Source organism: Equus przewalskii, chromosome 14 (genome assembly GCF_037783145.1).
Source record: "Equus przewalskii isolate Varuska chromosome 14, EquPr2, whole genome shotgun sequence".
Classification (NCBI taxonomy): domain Eukaryota; kingdom Metazoa; phylum Chordata; class Mammalia; order Perissodactyla; family Equidae; genus Equus; species Equus przewalskii.
In genome coordinates this window covers 66,774,530-66,794,072 of record NC_091844.1, presented here as the reverse complement: position 1 = coordinate 66,794,072, position 19,543 = coordinate 66,774,530, and the positions used below count along the sequence as shown (strand labels likewise).

General features: G+C 46.5%; 1 protein-coding gene across 2 annotated transcripts in view; it reads right to left on the bottom strand.

The window, feature by feature from the left end:
* ALK (ALK receptor tyrosine kinase) overlaps positions 1-19,543 on the bottom strand; it is a 654,920-nt gene that overhangs the window by 125,086 nt on the left and 510,291 nt on the right. For both annotated transcript variants that reach the window (XM_008517365.2, XM_070572938.1), the window contains exon 6: positions 1,005-1,136. In XM_008517365.2, coding sequence (XP_008515587.1) covers positions 1,005-1,136 — 132 coding nt within the window. The remainder of the gene's footprint in view (positions 1-1,004; positions 1,137-19,543) is intronic.

The window sequence follows — 19,543 nt, the reverse complement described above, 5'->3', positions numbered from 1 at the left end:
ATTTGATGATACAAAGGAATGAAGTACTGACACATGCTGCAACACAGATGGACCTTGAAAACGTCACGCTAAGTGAAAGATGTTAATTATAAAAGACTACATTTTGTATGATTCCATTTATATGAAATGCCCAGCAGCCCACATAAGTAAATCTGTAGAAACAGAAAGAAGATTAGTGGTTGCTTAGGGCTAGTGGGGGTGGGGATGTGGGGGAGGGCCTGAGGGAAATGACAAGAGATTGCTAGGGGTTTCTTTTGGCGATGATAAAATTGATCTAAAGTTAGATTGCGGTGATGTTTGCACAACCCTGTGACTATGCTCAAAAACACTGAATTGTATACTTTAAATGGGTGAACCATATGGTATATGAATTATATCTCAAAAAGCTGTTAATAAAAAATAATGGATGTTATGGGGGGTCCAGAGGAAGAAGAACCAACTGTGCTTGTGGGGGATGGTCAGAGGAGACTTCCCAGAAGAACTGACTCTTGAGATGAGTCTTGGAGGAACAAATGTGACTCTAGAAGGGAGAGAGCATTTTGGGCAAGGGATGGTGGCACGAGCAAAGCCATGGAGGCATGAGGGAGCTGAGAATGGTTTGATATGGCTGGAGCTGGACTCCATGGAAGACTGGGAGGACAAGAGAGGCAGGTGGGTGATGAAAGATAAAACTGGAAAAGTGAGGGAAGAATGGGCGTTGAGGGCTCCTAACGCCGTGTTACAGAGCTGAGCTTTAGCTTGCACATTCACTCTGTGCCATGAGGATGCTGAGAGCATAGCTTGCGAGATTTGCTTGATTCTCAACTTATATGCTGTTTCTAGAGCATAGATCTTAACTCTGTCTCTTGAAGACTGCGTAGCTTTTTAAAGTTGCCACTGAGAGGACACAAGTGACATTGGGCATAATGAAGGCTGTCCAAGCTCCAGTGCCTGGGGTGATGAGGGCAGGAAGGGGATATGGGCATAGAGGGTAGGGTTGCGGGGGGAAGCCCCCATCTACTCACTGCACAGCTGACCCTCGTCTTCTCCCTGGTTGCAGTCCCGGTGGAAGTCGCAGGCCTGCCCAAGCTGGAGGACTGTCCCGTTCCAGCAAGTGAAGGAACTCTGCAAGGCCATCTTGGAGCCTGGGGACGTTCCTGGAGAGCACACAGAAACACATGGCCCTGGTCAGTTTGGGTGGCCCTGTGGGAAGGCTGCAGGGAGAGCATCACTCTGTCCTGCCAGTCACATCCAAAGGCTGACTGAGCCACCTGCATCTCAGTCTGGCCACACCTAGGACACACACCAGGAAGCTGAGAGGAAGTCAAAGCCCCTAACACCCCCAGTCTCCTGGGAGTCTCACTTTCTAGTGATGTTGAGTAGCAGAGTGGCCCAAGGTTTGGTCCATGTTCCCGCAATACTCTGGCATCCTCAAAGCCATGGCTTCAATGTGCTAGATGGACAGCCTGCAGGTGGAGTCTCATCTGCATACAGACAGCTCTACCCTCAAAGTTGAATTTGGGGCATATGCGGTTCCGTGTGTCTCCCCCATGTTCTTGATCCCAGATTCTGCCACTGGAGTGATTCTAGAAACATGCAGTACTTTCTGTCGTGGAATGCGAAGAACACCATTGTGAAAGCCAGGGCCCTGGGCCCTGGACCAGCTCCTCCATGACTGGCTGTGTGATGCTGACCCTGTCCCTGCTCTGTCTGGCCCCCTGTCTCCCTGTCTACAAAAGGAGGGATTGTGGTGATATTTCTAAGGTCCATTCCAGTTCTGAAATTCTTAGGTAACTCATATTACCCAGTGAATGAAGGGAGAGGGGGCAGTTTATAACGAACATATCAGCAGTTATTCCTTTCTGTATCAAGAACAATGCATTCTGATAATTAATTAACCTGTGACCCCAGAGAGCCAGGATTCCGGGAGAAGGCTGGCCTGGCCTAGCCTGCCCTACTGTATGGGGGACTTTGTCTGGGGACCACCTAGCAAGGGCCTGGCTGGTGCTTCTGAATGTGCCTCCTGCCACCCAGCTCTTGGATCATATGGGATGAGGGAGCCTCTGGCTCCTGTGGAGATGAGCAGGCAGGGCCCACCTGGGTCGACCCCCCAAGTCTGGCTGCCTTGCACTCTGTTCTCTTTTCTTGTTCCATCCTGATGGTAGCTGGTACCTCAACAGTCTCCCCACCCCCATCCCACCCACCTCAATGCTGGGTGGTGGGGAGGATAAACCAGGACCCCCACTTGGACAAGTCTCACAGTCTCTCTGAGCCTCACATAAGGGGTGGGCTTCTCTAAACCTGGCAGTGAAATTAGACTCCCCTCTACTAAATTTTACTGTAATCAAACCTCCCAGCTGATTGTGAGGTGGGACGCTCCAGGTTAGGTGATTTAATATCTAAAATTCCATGAATTTTTTGGTTCATTGGACTGTTGCCAGGAGCACTGAAACTAACATCAAGTCCAGCCTGTTTACTTCTAGAATCCCTCTGTGTAGCTCAGCACATCTGGCCTTGTAAAGAAGCTAGGCAAGTCTTAACAGTGACCATTTCCTAAGTGGGAAACTGAGTCAGAGAGGTTAAGTGACTTGCCTAAGGTCACACAGCTAGTAAGTAGGATTCAGACCCAGCCTGTCAGACTGCAAAGCTGCCTTCTCCATCTCACGGAAAGAGGGCACTGGAGGTGGCCTTGGGCCCTCGTTCACAGGCTGGTCCAGATGAGGCTCAATTTGTCAGCTGTGGGCAGATGGCCACACAACATTGTCAGACGGGCCTCCAGCCTGGCTGCGCATTCTCTGTGACTCCCAGGCACGGGAAGCGCAGGCCCTGCTTCCTTCAGGGAATCACATGCAAACTCTTTAACCTGCTCTTCAAGGTGCTCTGTGATTTGGGCCCCAATTTCCTCTCCTGTCTCACTTGTCTGTTTCTCTCCCCACAACCCCTGTGCTCCAGTCTTGTCTGGCGTTGGTTCCATGTAACCTCGTTCCAGAACTCATGTACATGTTCTCATGGAATTCAGCAAGTGGTTTGAGCCTCTGTGTGTTCCCTAGCCCTGGCCAGTGCCTGCCCCTAAGAGGGTTCATGGAAAGCCTGTGCATTGGGTTACCTGTCTGTGGTAGGCTGAATAAAAGCGCCCCCGCCCCCCGCCCCCCGAATAGCCACACCCTAATCCTGCGAACATGTTACTTTTTGTGGTAAAATGGGCTTTACTGATGTGATTAAGGTGAGGGTCTTTAGATGAGAAGATTATCTTGGGTTATAAGAGGGAAGGAGGAAAGTCAAAGTAAGAAACAGGAGATGTGATGATGGAAGCAGGAGTCTGGAGTAATATGAGGAAAGAGTCACGAGCCAAGGAATGCGGGCGGCCTCTAGAAGCCAGAAAAGGCAAGGAGGCAGATTCCCCCTTTAGCCTCCAGAAGGAGCCAGCCCTGCCCACAACATGCCCTAGGCCAGTGAAACTGACTTGGGACTTGCAGCCTTCAGAACGCTCAGAGAATAACTGTGTGTTGTTTTAAGCTGCCAAATTTGTGGTAGTTTGTTACAGCAGCCACAGGAAACTAACACCCCGTCCCAACCTGACTCCAGCTAAAATCAAAGACTAAGGCAGCTGCGGCCCTGGTCGTCCGGACCCAGTGTAGCTTCAGATCATCTTCTCAGTTCTTGACCTGGTGTTGTGACTTGGTCTCTGTGGTTCCCTGGACTAGTCACCTCTGTCCCTTTCTTCCTCACACAGAAGGAAAAACGCACCCCCGTCCAGCCCTGTTCCTCAAGACAGCCCAAGACAATGTTTTCTCCAAACCCCTTATCAATGCCAAGTGCAGGGAAATGCAAATGAAAACTCACCCCACCGCCTCCCTGTTCCAAACACTCAGCACACAGGATCAAAGCGCAGAGAGACAACGCTCGTTCTCAAAAGTAAAGTGTCAAATTCATTTTATGGCTTTAATTTTGTGGATCAATTCTCTACCTGTCAGTCATGCCTTCTTGGAAGCTGGGAAATAAAATGCTTCTAAGGAACTGGTGCTGGCCCCTGGAAGGCACTGTTCTCCCGCTGCAGAGTGGGAGGAGGGGTGTCCTCCCTGGAGCACTGACTGCGGCGGGGGGGGGGGGGGGGGTGGGGGGGTGGGGGGGTGGGGGGGGGGCTTTGCTGGGCATGGGGGGGACTTCGTCCTAGCAGTCAAGATCAAGATCAAGATCAAGGCAAGGACACCTGGCATCACATACGGCATACCTGCTACACTGTCAAGCACAGCATCAGGCCCTTTACCTGCCTGCTCACTAAACCTTGTAACAGGGTAGCTCTATTATTTCCACTTAACAGGGGGAAGTTTCCAATTAACTGAGGGGGAGGGGAGAGGCAGGCAAGTGGCCTCCAGCGGGGGGCGGCTATGAGGGCCAGACTGGTGTGTCCACCCCAGCTGCCTGGCCCCGCTTGCCCATTGACACCGGCTGTTCCCTCTGGCCCTCCTTCAGCGCAAAGGTGTTTTGGATAATAAGAAAAATTCTCCTTTACCTTTGCTTGGTGATTTCTGGTTTCCAAAGCATTTTTTCCTATGCCTTATACGTGATCATTAAATACATTTAGGACCTTATGGCCCTTGCTCTCAGCCCTACTGAAGAAAACGTAGTAAAATAAAAAACCTGTAAAGTCTTCCTCAACCTATGGAACAAATGGCAGCTGTGTTGTGTTTTATTTATACCTTACAATTAGGCCTTGTTCCTCACTGTGTTTTCATGAACATGTGCGTGTTTCACACACCAATGACTTGTCATTCCCCAAATATGTCTTACAGTTTCTTTTACTTTCCTTCACTCTAAAAATATATGCCTATTGTCTAAAGTTCGAAAGCAGGGTAAAAATAAACAAAAACAATGCCCAGAATCCCACTATCCAGAGGCCATCATTTTTAACATCGTGGAAGATTTCTCTTCAGTTTTTTTGGCCTACACTTTAAAAGCGTGTATAGTTGTGTCATATGTACATGTGCCTTAAAATAATTAAGGTGATATCACAAGCTTTTCCAAGGGTTTAAAAATTCCCCAGAAGACTACTTTTTAATGGCTACAATACAGCGTGATATGTACCATCATTTATTTAAACAATCTTCAATGATTGGATTGTTAGACTGTTTACAAAAACTCTTTAAACCATCTTTGAGCATAAACCTTTCCGGGCATTTCAGATTATTTTCATAGGATAGATTCCCAGAAGTGGAATTACTGAATCAAAGGGTATAAACATTTTAAAGGTCCTTGATACATATTGCCTAATTGCTTTCTAGAAATTAATCCAATTTACACTCCCACCAGCTGTGTTCATACATGTGTGCCCCTCTTACTACATCCTGGCCAACCCTGAATATTATCACGATTTTTATTTTTAACTAAAAGTATTTCCAGGCTGTTTTATTTTGTATTTCTTGGGCAGTTAGTGAAGCTGAGTACTTTTTCATATGTTACTAGCTTTATTTTACTTTGACTTTTAAAGATTTGCCCACTTCCTTTTGCCAATTTATCTATTAGGTCCTTCATGTTTTCCTATTAATTGTATGAAGTTATTAATAAAGATGTGAAACTACTACATTTTTGACAATTTTCCCTAGTATTTTACGTGTATTTTCGTTCTGTTTATAACGTATCTTGATATAAAGGAGTTTTCAATTTGTATGTAATCCAAACCTATCTGCATTTTCCTTGGTGATTTCTTCTTGTTCTTTTACACTTAGAGAGCTTGTTCCACGTGGGATTGGTAATGTGTGGGTCACCTGTGTAGTCTTTGGGTTGCCCTCTCATCTGGAAACATCTTCTGCCATCTCCTCATCTTTTAACAATGGGGGTCTAGACCTCACCACCTTATCGATGACATTTTTGTGGATTCCCCTGTTCTGCCCCTCCATGAGCCATGTCTTCACTTGGACTTCTATGGCACATTACTTCTTCTTGCCTTTAACGTAGTGGACATTCTGCCTTATGTTATAACTAGCTGCTTGTATGCCTATCTTTCTCACCAACTGTAAGTGACTTGAAGGGAGGTATCTTATCTTCATGAGTCTACAACAGTGCCTTGTATGGAGATCTTCCCACCCCAACATTTGAAAAGTAAACTGATCCTCTGTACTATCTGTGGAAGGTATTATTATGCATGTTTTATAGTTGAGAATACAAAGGCCCGGAGTGGTAACACGGCTTCCTGAGGGATTGGTGGAAATCCATAGTTTTGACATCTTGTTCTCTGTCCTTTGTACCGTGTCTGTCTGTGGGGTCCCCTCCAGGTTATGAGTGTCCTCAGGAGCCGTGATGGTGTGTATGGAAGGGCAGGAAGTCGGCATCCCTGCCCTTCCCCTACAAACCCATCAAGGAGGGGTCCAGTGGGGGGAGGGTAGTTTCATTTTCTCTCTCTGGATGCCAGGGAGGAGCTCATCCTTAAGAATTTTCTTCCGTGGCTAAAGCACAACCACAGCCCAGAGCAGCCATATCCTTCAGCTCTGCTTCTACCAGCTCTGCCCCACCTCCTGCCCCTGGCTGGAGACTACAGGCTCCTTGGCATCGCCTCCTCCATACCACAGGGAACTGTGTGCTTGTGAGAGATTCAATTATATGGACGCCTGGTACTCTGATGACTACTGCCAGCCCAAACTCAAAACTAATGACGCGCAACAAAAAACAACTGCTCTGTCTTCTCAAGTTTTTTTTTTTATGGAACCCATAAATTCCAAGGAGGGAAGTACCCTTGGTGAAAGGTTTTAATCAAGGGCTTGAGTTTCCTAAACAGCATCCTCTCTGTGGTTTTGAAATGGTTGTTTTGGCTTACACAGTGGGGTAACCTAAGGCCTGGGGTGGTCACAGCCTGCCTCCGGAGCATCAGGGAAGGGCTGGGGCTTGGACGTGAAGAGCCAGCCCTGCTCCCTGCTGGCACTTCCTGATGTTTTCCACCCCCAGGTGCCGGGATTCCTGGCAACCACTGAAACACCAAAGGCCCTAATCACAGAAAGGTTAGGGAGATATAAGATCAAGCCACTCAGGGGAGAGTTGGTGCTTGGCGATCTTTTGTTAGTAAGGGTCTTCTCTGTGGGAATTGATTTATTACCTTTGAAACAGCAGTTCCCAGAATAATGATGTAAGTCACCAGGGGTAGTAAATTGTCATCATTCCTTACTTTTGTATAGCATTTTAATAGCTTACAATGTGCTTTCCTAATCCTTCTTGTTTGAACCTCATAAAAAACTGGCAGACCAGTTATTATTATTCCCATTTGATTAATCAGAAGATCAAGGATTTGAGAGACATGTAAATCATGTGCAGAGAAATGCTTTTTAAATAGTGAGGCACTACAAAAGGCAACCAGCTGCTTGATAGGTGCTTTGCCTGCAGTCTCACAGCTAGTAAACTGCAGGGAAAGGTCCAGAACCTGGTCAGATGATCCTAGGTGGAGTTCTTCTCCCATGACTCAGATTAGATCACCTTCTAGAGCAGCACCCTGTCTGCCCATGGGAGTCACCTGGGAAGTTAGAAACACTGTTGGCGTTAGGCCGCACCGGACCAATGAAATCAGTATCTCTGAAGGAGACCCCCTTGGCATTGGTGGTTTTAAAAGCTCCCCAAGTGATTCTCATGGGCATAGGGTTGAGAGTCACTTCCTTGGAGAGCTAGAGGATCAGACCCTGAGCACCTGTGTGTCTTGAGTGCATCCTTTACCTCTGTGGGCCTCTATTGCCCCCTGGTAAAATGAGGGTGTGGCCTCAAATACAACTTTCAAGACCCCTTCCATCCGCAACATCCTGATTCCGGGGTTCTGGACAATAGTTAGTGGTTCTATGTTTATAAGGCTGGTTTGATATAGTTAGTGCCATCTTTACTAATGCTGATCATTTGATGACACCCCCCCACCCCTCGAAGGCTTCTGTTCTCCCACGCATCTTTACTAAGCCATTCATCCAGCAAGCTTCTCTTCGTTGCCTCACGTTGGCTTTTCCTGTCCCAGTCATCTGTCATTTCCATCCTGGAACATCTCTCCTAAAACAGCATGACACATTCTTTTGCCCATTTATCTCCTCTCTTGATGCAGTAGAAATTAGTTCAGATTTGCAACTGAGACGCGTGTGGCCCGGGTCAGGTTACGTGAATCGCTGTTCTACACCACGGGTGACTTATTAGGTTCACTTGCTGAGAATGATTCCTTTTCCCTAATTGTGCATTCAAAACGGAAACCGAATGTACTCTCCTCCTTCAATCATGTCTTGGAGATTTGATGCTACAAAATCTAAACAACTCTCCTAACTCAAATTTATTTTTTAAACGAATGTCAAATTTTAGGGCACTTAACTTTTAATTAAGATGATTTATGTGGCATTAAAAAAGGCATATTTGTGTCAGCTTCTGGGCTGTCTCCCACCTGCTTGCTCTTGCCTAACCAAGGATTCGTTAAAGGGGAAAATTGAGTGCTGCTTCAGTGAGAAGGAGGTCTTTCTCTCAAAGAGAAGGGGAGACTCCGTGTGGGAGGAGGCTGGCTTTTAGAGCAAGGACGTCAGGAGTAGGGCTGGAGCTGGAGCCCAGAGGCTGGGCCAGGTTCCTCCCTGCCATTGGAAACTTAATGTTTCCCAGGATGAGGAGAATCAGATGCTCAAGGGTAAACAAGCCCAGAGACATGAAAATGGATGGTGACATGATGAGGATGTAGTCAAATAGCATGCACAGGCTAACAGCCGCTGCCACTGTGCTGACGTTAATGGGGGTGTTGGAAGGCCTTCGAACTGTGTAAATTAAGCCTGGCAGAGACCAGTCCTGCTGAGGGCTTTGGGCCTCATAAATCGTAGTGTGGACAACCTCATTACAGAATTGACATCTTGAGTTCCTACTCAAAATGTAAATCGGCGAGGAGAGGGGCTAGCTGTGGAGGGCTGCCAGCAGGCTGGGTAAGAAAGCACTGCACTGGGAATTGGGAGAGCTGGTTGGAAGCCTAGCCTTGCCTCTAGGCTTCCGGGGCCATGAGCAAGTCAATTCTCCTCTGGGCCTCAGTTTCCTTGTCTGTAGACCCTCTGAAGCCAGCCATTTGCATTTACCATGGGCTTCAGCCATTGTGTCGATGTTTTGTCCACAGACCCTCTGCATTGAAGCCACACAAGAGCTTGGTAATCATGCTGCTTCCTGGGGCCCCCTGAAGACCTACAGAGTCAGAATATCTGGGGGTGGGACCCTGGAACTGCATGTTCCACAAGCTCCCTGGGTGACAACTGGGTGCACCAAAGTCTGAGAACCTCTAGTGTTAGAGAAATAAATGGATCTTCAGTTCCTTCCCCTCTTGGAAGAATCCCAAGCTTTCCAGCACCACCCACCCCCTCACCGTGATGATTCCCTCCTTGGTCCAGGGTTCTCAGAGCTCCTTTCACACCTAGACTACATTTCTGTTCTTACTCCAGCAGACCCGAGGGAGCGCTTTCTTCGTATTGAGGAGACCCCTAGGGTGTAGAGAAAATAATGCTAGGTTCAGTCTCCCCTTCTACTAGCTAGCGGTGTGAACTCTAACATGGTTCACAGGGTTTTTCTCTTCTGTAAATTAGGGATGCTATCTAATTTACAGGATTTTATGCAGATCAAGTGAAATTGTGTACAGGAAACAATATATGGGGTGCTAATGAGCTAATTTCACAGAGTTTTCAAGGAGTTTGGGAGAATTGGCCATGGAGGGTGGGTGGGAAGGTGTCAATGAGAAGGCTGGACAGGCCAGATCTCGGGGACAGACAGAACCTTTGGGAATCCCTCACATCCCATAGTAGAAGTGAAGATCTATAGGGCCAGACCATTTCAGCAAAACAATGATAGAAACAGATGCAATAGTAATTTGCAACACAAATGATAGCTATGAAAAATAATAATTGCAATGATGAAGTTTCAAGGTTGTCTCTGGAGTCACCCCACCACCAGCATTAGCTTTCTGAGACCAGCTCCTTTCAGGTCCTAATCCTACCTTGAATCTTTGCTGGTTTCCAAGGCATTCAATTCAAATTGAGGCTTTGCACGCCTGGCACAGCCCACTTGCCCAGCTTTGCCGCGTTCCTCTGTATCTTTAGCTAAACACCATGACTTGCAGTTTTTAGAACATGCAGTCATCACCCCAGCCTTTGTGTAACCCGATTCTGTTGTCTATAATCACCTTCGCCATCTGAACAATTCCTCCTAACTCAGACGTCACTTTCCCAATTGCTTGTTCTTCTCCCTTTAAGAAAGATGTGTGGCTCCCTCTGGGGTGCTCTGGTTATCACTGTACACCTTTAACTGTGCACTCACCTCACCCTGTTGCACGATTATGTCTGCATTGCTAGCTTCTCTCACTAAAGTCTAAATTGTTTGAGGCAGGGGGTCTGTCTACTCATTTTATCTCCTGGAGAGTGCCTGGCATGTAGTGAGTGCTAACGAATGTATGTTGAAGGAGTGCAAAATAGATCACCAAATTTAAGTAGAAGAATGGGGTGAAGTGGAATTTCCTTTCATTCTGGAAATTGTTAATTCCTTTAGGTTAAATGGTAGAAATCCCACCCCTCCCCCCAATTAATCTTTGGATTATTGATTAAATTATGTTCAGAGCTTCGGCTAAGAGCCTGGGACTAGGGTTAAAGTAGTGAACACAGAGTAACCCGGGTGACCTAGTTTGATAGGTGGGCCACATGAGTCCTCTCCGGGGAGGTGACATTTGAGCTGATGCTGAAGGACAAGAGAGTGTCAGCCATACCAAAAGGCTTTGGAGGAGCAAGAGCTGCAACAGCAAGGGTGGGGAAGGATGCTCATGATCTAGAAACAGAGCAAAGGCCAGTGCGGTTCAAGAGGATCACAGAGGGTCGTGAAGTGTGGCTGGGGAGGGAGGCATAGGTCCAGTCACGCAGGATGTTGCCGGTTGTGGTAAGGGGTGTGGTTTTTGCTTAAAGAGTTTAGACAAGAGATTGAAAACAATTTGATTAGTTTTTTGAAAGATCATTCTGAGCAATTGAGGGAGAATGGATTGGAGAGGGCACTAGAAGTGGGAAAATCAGTTTGAAGGCCGTTGGTTGTTATAACCAACCAGGCAAGTGATGAAGGCAGCTTGCAGAGGCTGGTGATGGTGGAGCTGGAGAGAAGTGAATGATATGAGTTTCATGTTGGAGGTGACCCTGACAGGACAGGCTGATGCCCTGGAGGTAAGTGTGAGAGAGACGGGACATCAAAGATGGTGCTAGGACGAAAGCTCAGCTGCCAGCAGACATGACAGAGCCACTGAGGATTTGTTTCAAAATCCCAAATCCTCAGACAAAGTCAGTCTCCACGTAAGTTTACGAAGAATCACAAAGATTCCTGTAGGCCATTAGTAGGAAAGCAGAATGTGTTTCATTTTCATGGTTGAGCTCTCTGAAGAAATTAAAAATTTTCTTATCCCTTTGTATCTTCAACATCCCCTTTATTTTGTTGTGTGGTCCTTTTCCCAAGCTCTCCCAATATGGCATTTATCTTCATTGTTTTGATGAAAAGACACAGCAATAATTTTATTTTTAATATTGTAAATGACCTCTGTGCACTTTTTACCATTAATCTCCCTGAAAAGCGGTGACATTTAACCATTCTGCACCACAGCTCCCCATATAATATATCATTTTCTCCTCTTGTTTGTTCAGTAAACAATGAATAACTCAAATCACACCTTGGAGAATTAATATTAATCACAAACAAATTACAACTACAACTGAGACCACTGGAGGGACGATGCAGATTATGCAGTGGAGAAGGCTTCTTGGAACAGAGAGCAAAGGTGAGTAGGGATCATTCAGATTGGAGGAGTAGAGACAGGAGCACTGATCATGTGAGCGGCCTCTTCAGGTACCTCCACTGAAGGGGGCCAGGTGGATTCAGTCCTTTGAAGATAGATGGGAGGTCATCCTGGCTCTATTCGATCCATGGTAGCCATGGAGGAAGGGATGGCTGCTTGCTGAAGAGACAAGATAGCCATTGGGTGCTGGTGCAGATATCAATCATGGTAAAAATAAGTACCATCCTTACCATTTATTGAATGTTTCTAATCTTCCAGGTACCATATTAAAGACTCCATACACATTATTTTATTTAGACCTTATAGCAACTATGTGCAGTAGTTATTATCTCCATTTTACTGAGAAGGAAACTGGGATCCAAGGATTTGCAAAACCATTCCCAAGTCATGGAGGCAGGATTTTATGTCTGTGTGACTCTGAAGCCCATGCTCTTTATCAACACACTAGACCTACCAGGTGGAAAAGGCCATGTGAGAAGCTCCAGGAATAAATGAGAGGGAGGATGGTGGACTGCAAGTCAGTGGAGCACGAGGCTGGAGACAGAGACCCAAGCAGGCAAGCCGGAAGTCTCAGGGAACTCTGGAGGGATGGAGGATGGAGAGTGAGGCTGGCCGGGATTCTGGATTGGATAGTCCCTCAAAGGGCTGGTGAAATGTTTTTAGGGGAATGATGTACCAGGTAGGTGATCCAAGCCCGGGGGAGCAAGATGGGTCCTGAATATCAGAATTCATGCTGTGTTCCCTGGGCTAGGCAAAAATCCCATCTCTCTCAGAGACTATTGGGCTCCAGTGAGATAGTTATGGAAAAGTACTTTGTAAATCACTGAACGCTAGCAAATGACAAAGATTTTATTTTTAGTATTAACCACCTGACATTCATACAGGATCTCACAAAGCCATAAGAGGCTCATCCCTCCCTTCGTTGTCTTTACTGAAATGTTAGCTTCTCAGTGAGGCTTTCCCTGGTGACCTTATTAAAATCTCTCCCTGCCCTACTCTAGACACTTCCTGTCTCTCTTCCCCTCTGTGCTGTTTCTCCTGATACTTACTCTTGGGCACTATACCCTTTCCTTAGTAGTTTTGGTACTAGTCTTTCTCCCTTGCTAGCATTGAGGGGATGGAGAGGTTAGGGTGCTTCACTGCTGAATTCCAAGTTCCTAGAACAGTGCCCGGCATATAGCGGGCTCTCAATAAAAGTTTTTGGAAGAATAACTGAATATATGTTCTTTAATAAAAAATTGAGGGCAATGGATTCAGAAGCAGGATTTATGTTTTATTCACAATTTAGAATTCGTATTTCAGAGAAAAGGCATTTCACTGAAGAGGACTTCCATGTGGCCCTAACCCCCATGGCTACATGTACACAAAGCTGGGATTTGTCCATAGAGAAAGCACATCATGTTAGAGTCTCATTGCAGTGACTGTGGCCTTCTCTGTTTCTAAGGACCTTGCTCAGTGTTGCCAACTCCATTCGGGACGATGGCTGCATACTCATACCCACAATGAAGGACTAACTAGGGGGTTAATGAAGCTGCAGCAGGCGCAGGCTTCTGGGAGCCCACCATACACAGAGGAGAGAAGAGATGGCTGATTCACAGTAAATAGTGAGAGGATGGGAGACTGTCAGAAAGTACTTCCCCAAACCAGGAGGGAAGTTGGGACCAAGCTCCAAGCTGGCAATGCTCAGTGGATGAGCCCATTCCAGCCAGGGTCAAGAGGAAGCAGGGTTGCCTTGGAGGAGATGTGATGAGCTTCTGTGTTATTTGACTTGATAGGCAGAGTCCGGGTAAAGAAATCTGGGAAGGTGGCAGAGTCTCCTATGAAAAGATCAAAGTTGCTTGCTTTGGCTAGGAGTGAAGAATCTCTTGGTGGCTTTTAGTTTTTAGTTCTTTTCTAAGACTCTCATATTAGAGTCTGACTCGCTCAGCACCACAAAATTGGGAGAAATCTAGTGAAGAAAGAAATCTAGTGAAGAAGGAAAGGCAGGTAGGAAGGATAAATAATAATAAGAAGAAGAAATACTATTAAATGAGTACCTATTAGGTATCAGCCATTTTTTGTCTATTATGTTTTACTTGATTCTTTGACTGGACATAAATGAAACATACAAGAAGATGAGTGACTTAGAATGGCTACTATCAACAAAATGGAAAATAAGTCTTGGTAGGATGTGGAGGAGAAATTGGAACACTTGTACACTGTTGGCGGGAAAACAGTATCCTGCAACATGGATGAACCCTGAGCTAAGTGAAATAAATCAGTGACAAAAAGCACTCTATGATCCCACTTATATGAAGTATCTAGAGTAGTCAAATTCGTAGAGACAGAAAGTGGAATGCTGGTTGCCAGGGGCTGGGGAGTTGTTTAACGGGTACGGAGTTTCAATTTTGCAAGATGAAAAAGTTCTGGAAATTGGATGCACAATGTGAATATATTTAACACTACTGAGCTGTACACTTAAAAATAGTTAAGATGATGAATTTCATGTTATATGTATTTTACCACAATTAAAAAAAAAGACGACTAATTATGCTAGCCTTGAAAATAAAGCCTAATTAAGATGGCAGGGCAAGACATCAGTGTGACTTAATGAGAAAAGCCTGTTACTGTGGCCCTGCAAGGAGTTCAGGCTCTTCTTTTAAATCCCTCTTCTGTTTGGTTTCCAGTAGAATATGCTGGTATGTGAGTCAGTGGACACAAGCGAGTGAGGAGGCCTTAGATCTGCCCTAACACCGCCACGTACTACTGAGTGCTGGTGGATCAGGTATATGCCCTCTCTTGGCCTCGGTCTGATTATCTGGAAATAGTGGGATTGGACCAGGTGAGCTCTAAAGGGCTTTTATTCCTCCTCCCCGGGGGGTCGAGGTCTCAGCCAACAACAGGAAACACTGAAGAATTCCATATGTAGGAAGAAGGCCCCAGGGTGAGGGGTAGGAGAGCTGGTAATGGTGATAAATGTGGATGACAATTTGGAAAGCCTATGGGGAGACTCCCAGCTCAGCTAGAAACCTCTCAGTCCCTACTCTTGCTATTAAATGTGGGGCATGTCACACAGAAGGCTGCTTCAGACCCAGCAGGTCCCCAGGCATACAGGCTCCATTTCCACTTTTATGAGTATTTCCCGAACACTCGGGGAGTTCTGCCGCGTACTAAATGCTCGAGAGTGAAGTGCTACTGAACAGAGTTTACAACTTTGCTTAGAGAAAATAGGGGAGAAAACAGACAAGACTTGATGGGACAGGGCTGGGAGGACACCTACAGGACTGTTTATGCCCACCAGGCTTGGGCAGACCCACCAAGTTGCAGGGGCATCCTCTCAGTTCAGGAACAGTCCAGAAAGGAAAGAGGTTTTGTCATAGAACTCTACAAGGATGACCTGTTTTATATGGATCCAATGGAAAGGTTTTTAACTGTGTGGCTGTCCTGAGTCTCCACTTTGTAATTTGCTGAGCATGTGCAGAGGCTAAGGAAAGAGTTTGGTTTTGAAGGCAGGTGGACTAAATTTGAATTCTCACTTCACCACTTGGTCTTATACAAAGTACTCTATTGCCTTGAACTTCAGCATCTACCTCGCAGGGTTGTATTAAGGTTTAGAAAAACTACAGGTAAGCCTCAGTGTCCCGTACATAGTAGGTGTTCCATAAATGGTAAATGGTGAAGACAACATAGTCTACATCCTTGAGGCCATCCTGTGTGTTGGGGCAGATATGTGAGCTAAAATAGGTGTGTGTTGTGACAGTTTTAAAACTTACCTCCCAATTCTTTTAATAATCCTCTTGAGAGGATTATTGAGAGTTGGGCATCTCTGTCACCTCCTCTTGAATCTAGGCGGGCATGTGACTGCTTGGACTAACAGCATATGGTGGTAGCCACCATGTGACTTTTGAGGCTAGATCATAAAAAGCTATGCAGTTTGCACCTTGATCATGGATACATTTGGCCTTGGAGCCTAGAGCTTCCATGTAAGAAGTCTGACTATCCCAAGGCTGCTGTGCTGGAGAGGTCAAGGGTAGGCACTCTGGTGACATTGCCAGCTGAGCATAGCCTCCCTGCCATTTTGCCAACGCAGCAGACATGTAAGCAATGCCATCCTGGACCCTGCACACCCTTTGATCTGTCAGCTAAATGCCACTGTATGACCTCCATCAATGTCACGTGGTACAAAAAGATTACCTAGCTGAGCTCAGCCCAAATTCTTGTCTGACAAAATATAATAGTTGTTGTTTTAAGCAGCTACACCCTGAAGTATTTGTTACTGAGAAATAGATAACGGGAATGTATGAAGGATAGGCACACAAAAGAGGAGTGTCTGACTATAGGGCAAAGGAAGGCTCTAGAAAAGAGGTAACACTTGAGTTGTGCTCAAAGAATGGGCAATAGTTGATCCAACAGCGAGAAAGGACAAGGTAGCCCCAGGAAAAGGATGGCATGCTCAGGGAATAGCAAATTGCCTGAGTGAGCCCCAGTACGAGCAGGGGCAGGAGGCAAGCTGGAAAAACAAGCAGGAAGCAGTTCACAAAAGCCGCAAATGACTCAGCGAAGAGTTCAGACTTTAGGCTTTATATGTATTATCTTATTTAGACTGTACAGCAACTACATGAGGTAGTTGTTATCTCCATTTTACTGAGAAGGAAACTGGGATCCAAGGATCTGTAAAGCCATTCCTGAGGTCACAGAGTATCAGCAGAGCCAGGATTTGAATAGGTCTGCCCGACTCTGAAGCCCATGCTCTTAATCAATATGCTAGACCCACTAGGGTATAAAAGGCCATTTTAGAAGCCTCAAGAATAAATAAGAGGGAGGACTGTGGACTGCAAGCCCATAGGTGACAAAGAATATCTAAAATACTTTCAGAAAGCATGGGACAAGAGCAGGGGACAGAACTAGGATCATGTCCTAGAAGGGTGTGGAGAAAGGCATGGGGTGGGGAGGGGAGGGGGTCAGAGATGCTGGTGGCCAGAGGGCCATCGCAGGAGTCCAGGGAGGCCAGGGTCAGGACAGGGCTATGGGGTGGAGAGGAGGGGGTTGGGGAGAGCTATCTCAAAGGTAGAATTGTCAGGATAAGACTATGGGATGGTGGGGGAAGAAGTACAAGGCGGCACTGAGGTTTAAACGTCTGGGCAATGGTGGACCTTTATCTGCAAAGGCAGATGAGAGGAGCTGCCCCGTTCCTTCGTCTTGCAGGTCCTCCAGGGCCTCGTAGGGTAGCTGCTGTGGTATCAGGGAGGCCCAGGAGGCAGGGCCACATTGGGGAGTACCAGGAGGACTGCGACTGTGGCTCCGAGTAGTGTGACCAAGATTGTCCTGAGGTGAGGGAGCATTCTGGGGGAGCAGGGCTCCAGGAGGAGCTGGCATGAGGGTACCGTGTGGGGATGGACCCGTTGGCTGCAGAAGGGCAAGGTGTGGAGACACAGCCTTGGTGACCCAGCTGGCCATGGGCCGTGTTAACTCAGCTCCCCATCACAAGCTCCTCCCTGCTGCCCTCTACCAGCTCCTTGTCATGATGGATGGTCCTTGAGGCTCCACAGGCCCTCCCTAACCTGCAGTCACCATAAGAGTTTATGTGTCGTGGATTCTTAGTGAAGCCAAGACTTGCCTAAAGCTGGAGGGCTGCCTTCTCTCTCCCTCTGCTCCAAGGGTCCATCTCTTCCTCCACATCAGCTGCACTCATGCCAACAGTTGTAGAGCTAGCATGGAAGTGTCATGGTGTCTGGTGAGAGGCAGGCAGCTGCATCACTGCTTTGGTCCTGCTCCCCCTGTGGTGAGTGACATGGTGGAGATGACACAGGGGGCTTCTCCCAGGGAGTCACAGCCTTCCCAGCCACAGCCACTCCCTCCCGCCACTGCTCAGAGCACGGTGAGGAGGGGTCAAAGTCTCTGGAGTTAGTAGACCAAGTTCAAGCCCAGCTCAGCCACTTACTAGTTGTGTGACCTTGGATATGTCCAACCTCTCTGAGTCTCAGTCTCTTCTTCCATCTTTTTCTTTTGCAGGGTGATTGTTAGGATTAGGCAGCATTTAGGAAAGCAGTCAGAGAGAGTCTGGCCTGTAACATTCCGCTCTCCAGTCCTCCCACCTGGGATTCCATCCCACCAAGGAGAATGGGCAGGAAGCTCCATTCTGAGCTCAGATTGGCAGCCACTAGCCTGCCTTGTCGGCTGAGCTGAGCAGACGAGAGCCTCTCTCCTCTGCTTGGCACACACCTGCCTCTTAGTGGACAGTTGCAGGCCCTGGCTTCAGGGGGTGCCCTCGTGGCTCTCTGTTGAAGTGCTTGGCACAGCAAAGGGGAGAGGGCAGGTGCCAGGTGTGAGGGAGGATGCTGGCTCAGACCACAGGGGTTTGGGCCACTTTGAAGCCTAATGTTGGAATGTGAAGCAGCAGCAGAGCCATTTCTGGACCTCCCTGGAGCATTGTCAATGTGCTGGCAGAGCAGCCTCCTTGCCTATTGCAGATTCTGGGCAAAAGACCAGCACCACCAATGGTGATACCAGGACTCATCCAAGTCATCAACAGGACCAGATCTACCAGCCTGGAATGTCTTAGATCAAAAGCAGGCTCAGCAAAGAAAAGACCCTCAGGAAGATGCTTGGGCACTGAACATCTCTGGGCTAAGCAGCCTACTGTCTGCAACAGTCATGTCAAACTCCTGAGGCCTCTCACCAGTGGAGGGTAAGGAGGAGGGAGGGAATGACAAGGAGTAGGCATGGTGGGTTAGTGAACCAGTTCATCACATTTGAATTTTACCAATACTCTGGTGCTGGAGACCCATGTGTGCATCACTGTGAGTTTAAGTTTCAGAAAGGAAACGAAGGTGAAGACCACTAGTCAGAACTTCTCACAAAGTCTACTTTACTGATGGCAAAGCTACTCTCTTTGATGAGAATAAACAAGCTTAAGTCTTTGAAAATAATAGATGAAAAATGTAACTATTTCTGTATTGTTCAGAAAAAGATTTGAGGTTGCCTGCAATTACATATGATAAAAATATGTGAATAAATAAATCAAGGTGATGTAAGGGTAATATTTTAGTACAAATGTGCCATAAGATTTCTACATAAGATTTCAGCCATAAAATTTGGCTCAAGTACATTTCTGTGCTTCCTAGCAGCCTAAGCAAAAAGAGAATCAGGATCAATTGTAAGGTTCAAAGTGTTCATAGGAAAATGAATGCTCTTCCTGATATTGAGCTCCAACAGAAATTGTTTTGTGGGTCCTCATAAGTGGGACCTGCATCTGTGTAGTCAATACAGTAGTATGTTCATTTAGCCATTTTTAATAGTGCTGTCTCTGAAGCACATAAGTCACCTAAGGGTTAGGTTTTTAAAAATTGGGCTGCGTCAAATTAACAAAGGTTTTAAAATAACAAGCAGCACTAGCAAGAATGTAGTGAGTTAGGGACTTTTACATGCTGCTGGTGAGAATGTGAACTGGTGGAATTTTCTAGAAAAGTTTGGCAATATGTTTCAAGATCCTTAAAAATTTTATTCAGACCCTTAGACCTTGAAGTCCCACTTCTAGGAAACGCCTTTGAGGAAATAGATCATATACAGATATTTAGACACAAAGATATTCACAGCAGATTATAATACCACAGAAGTAAAAACAAGAAAACGAGATGCCCAACAACAGGAGACTGCTAATAATAGCCGGCACACCTGCATCACACAAAGAAAGACTTTTGAAGAACTTTTACTAGCATGAGACAATTTTCATGACAAATGAACTTAAAACAAAAACAAAAACCAAAGCCACCTGTATCTAAGACTATTGGAACA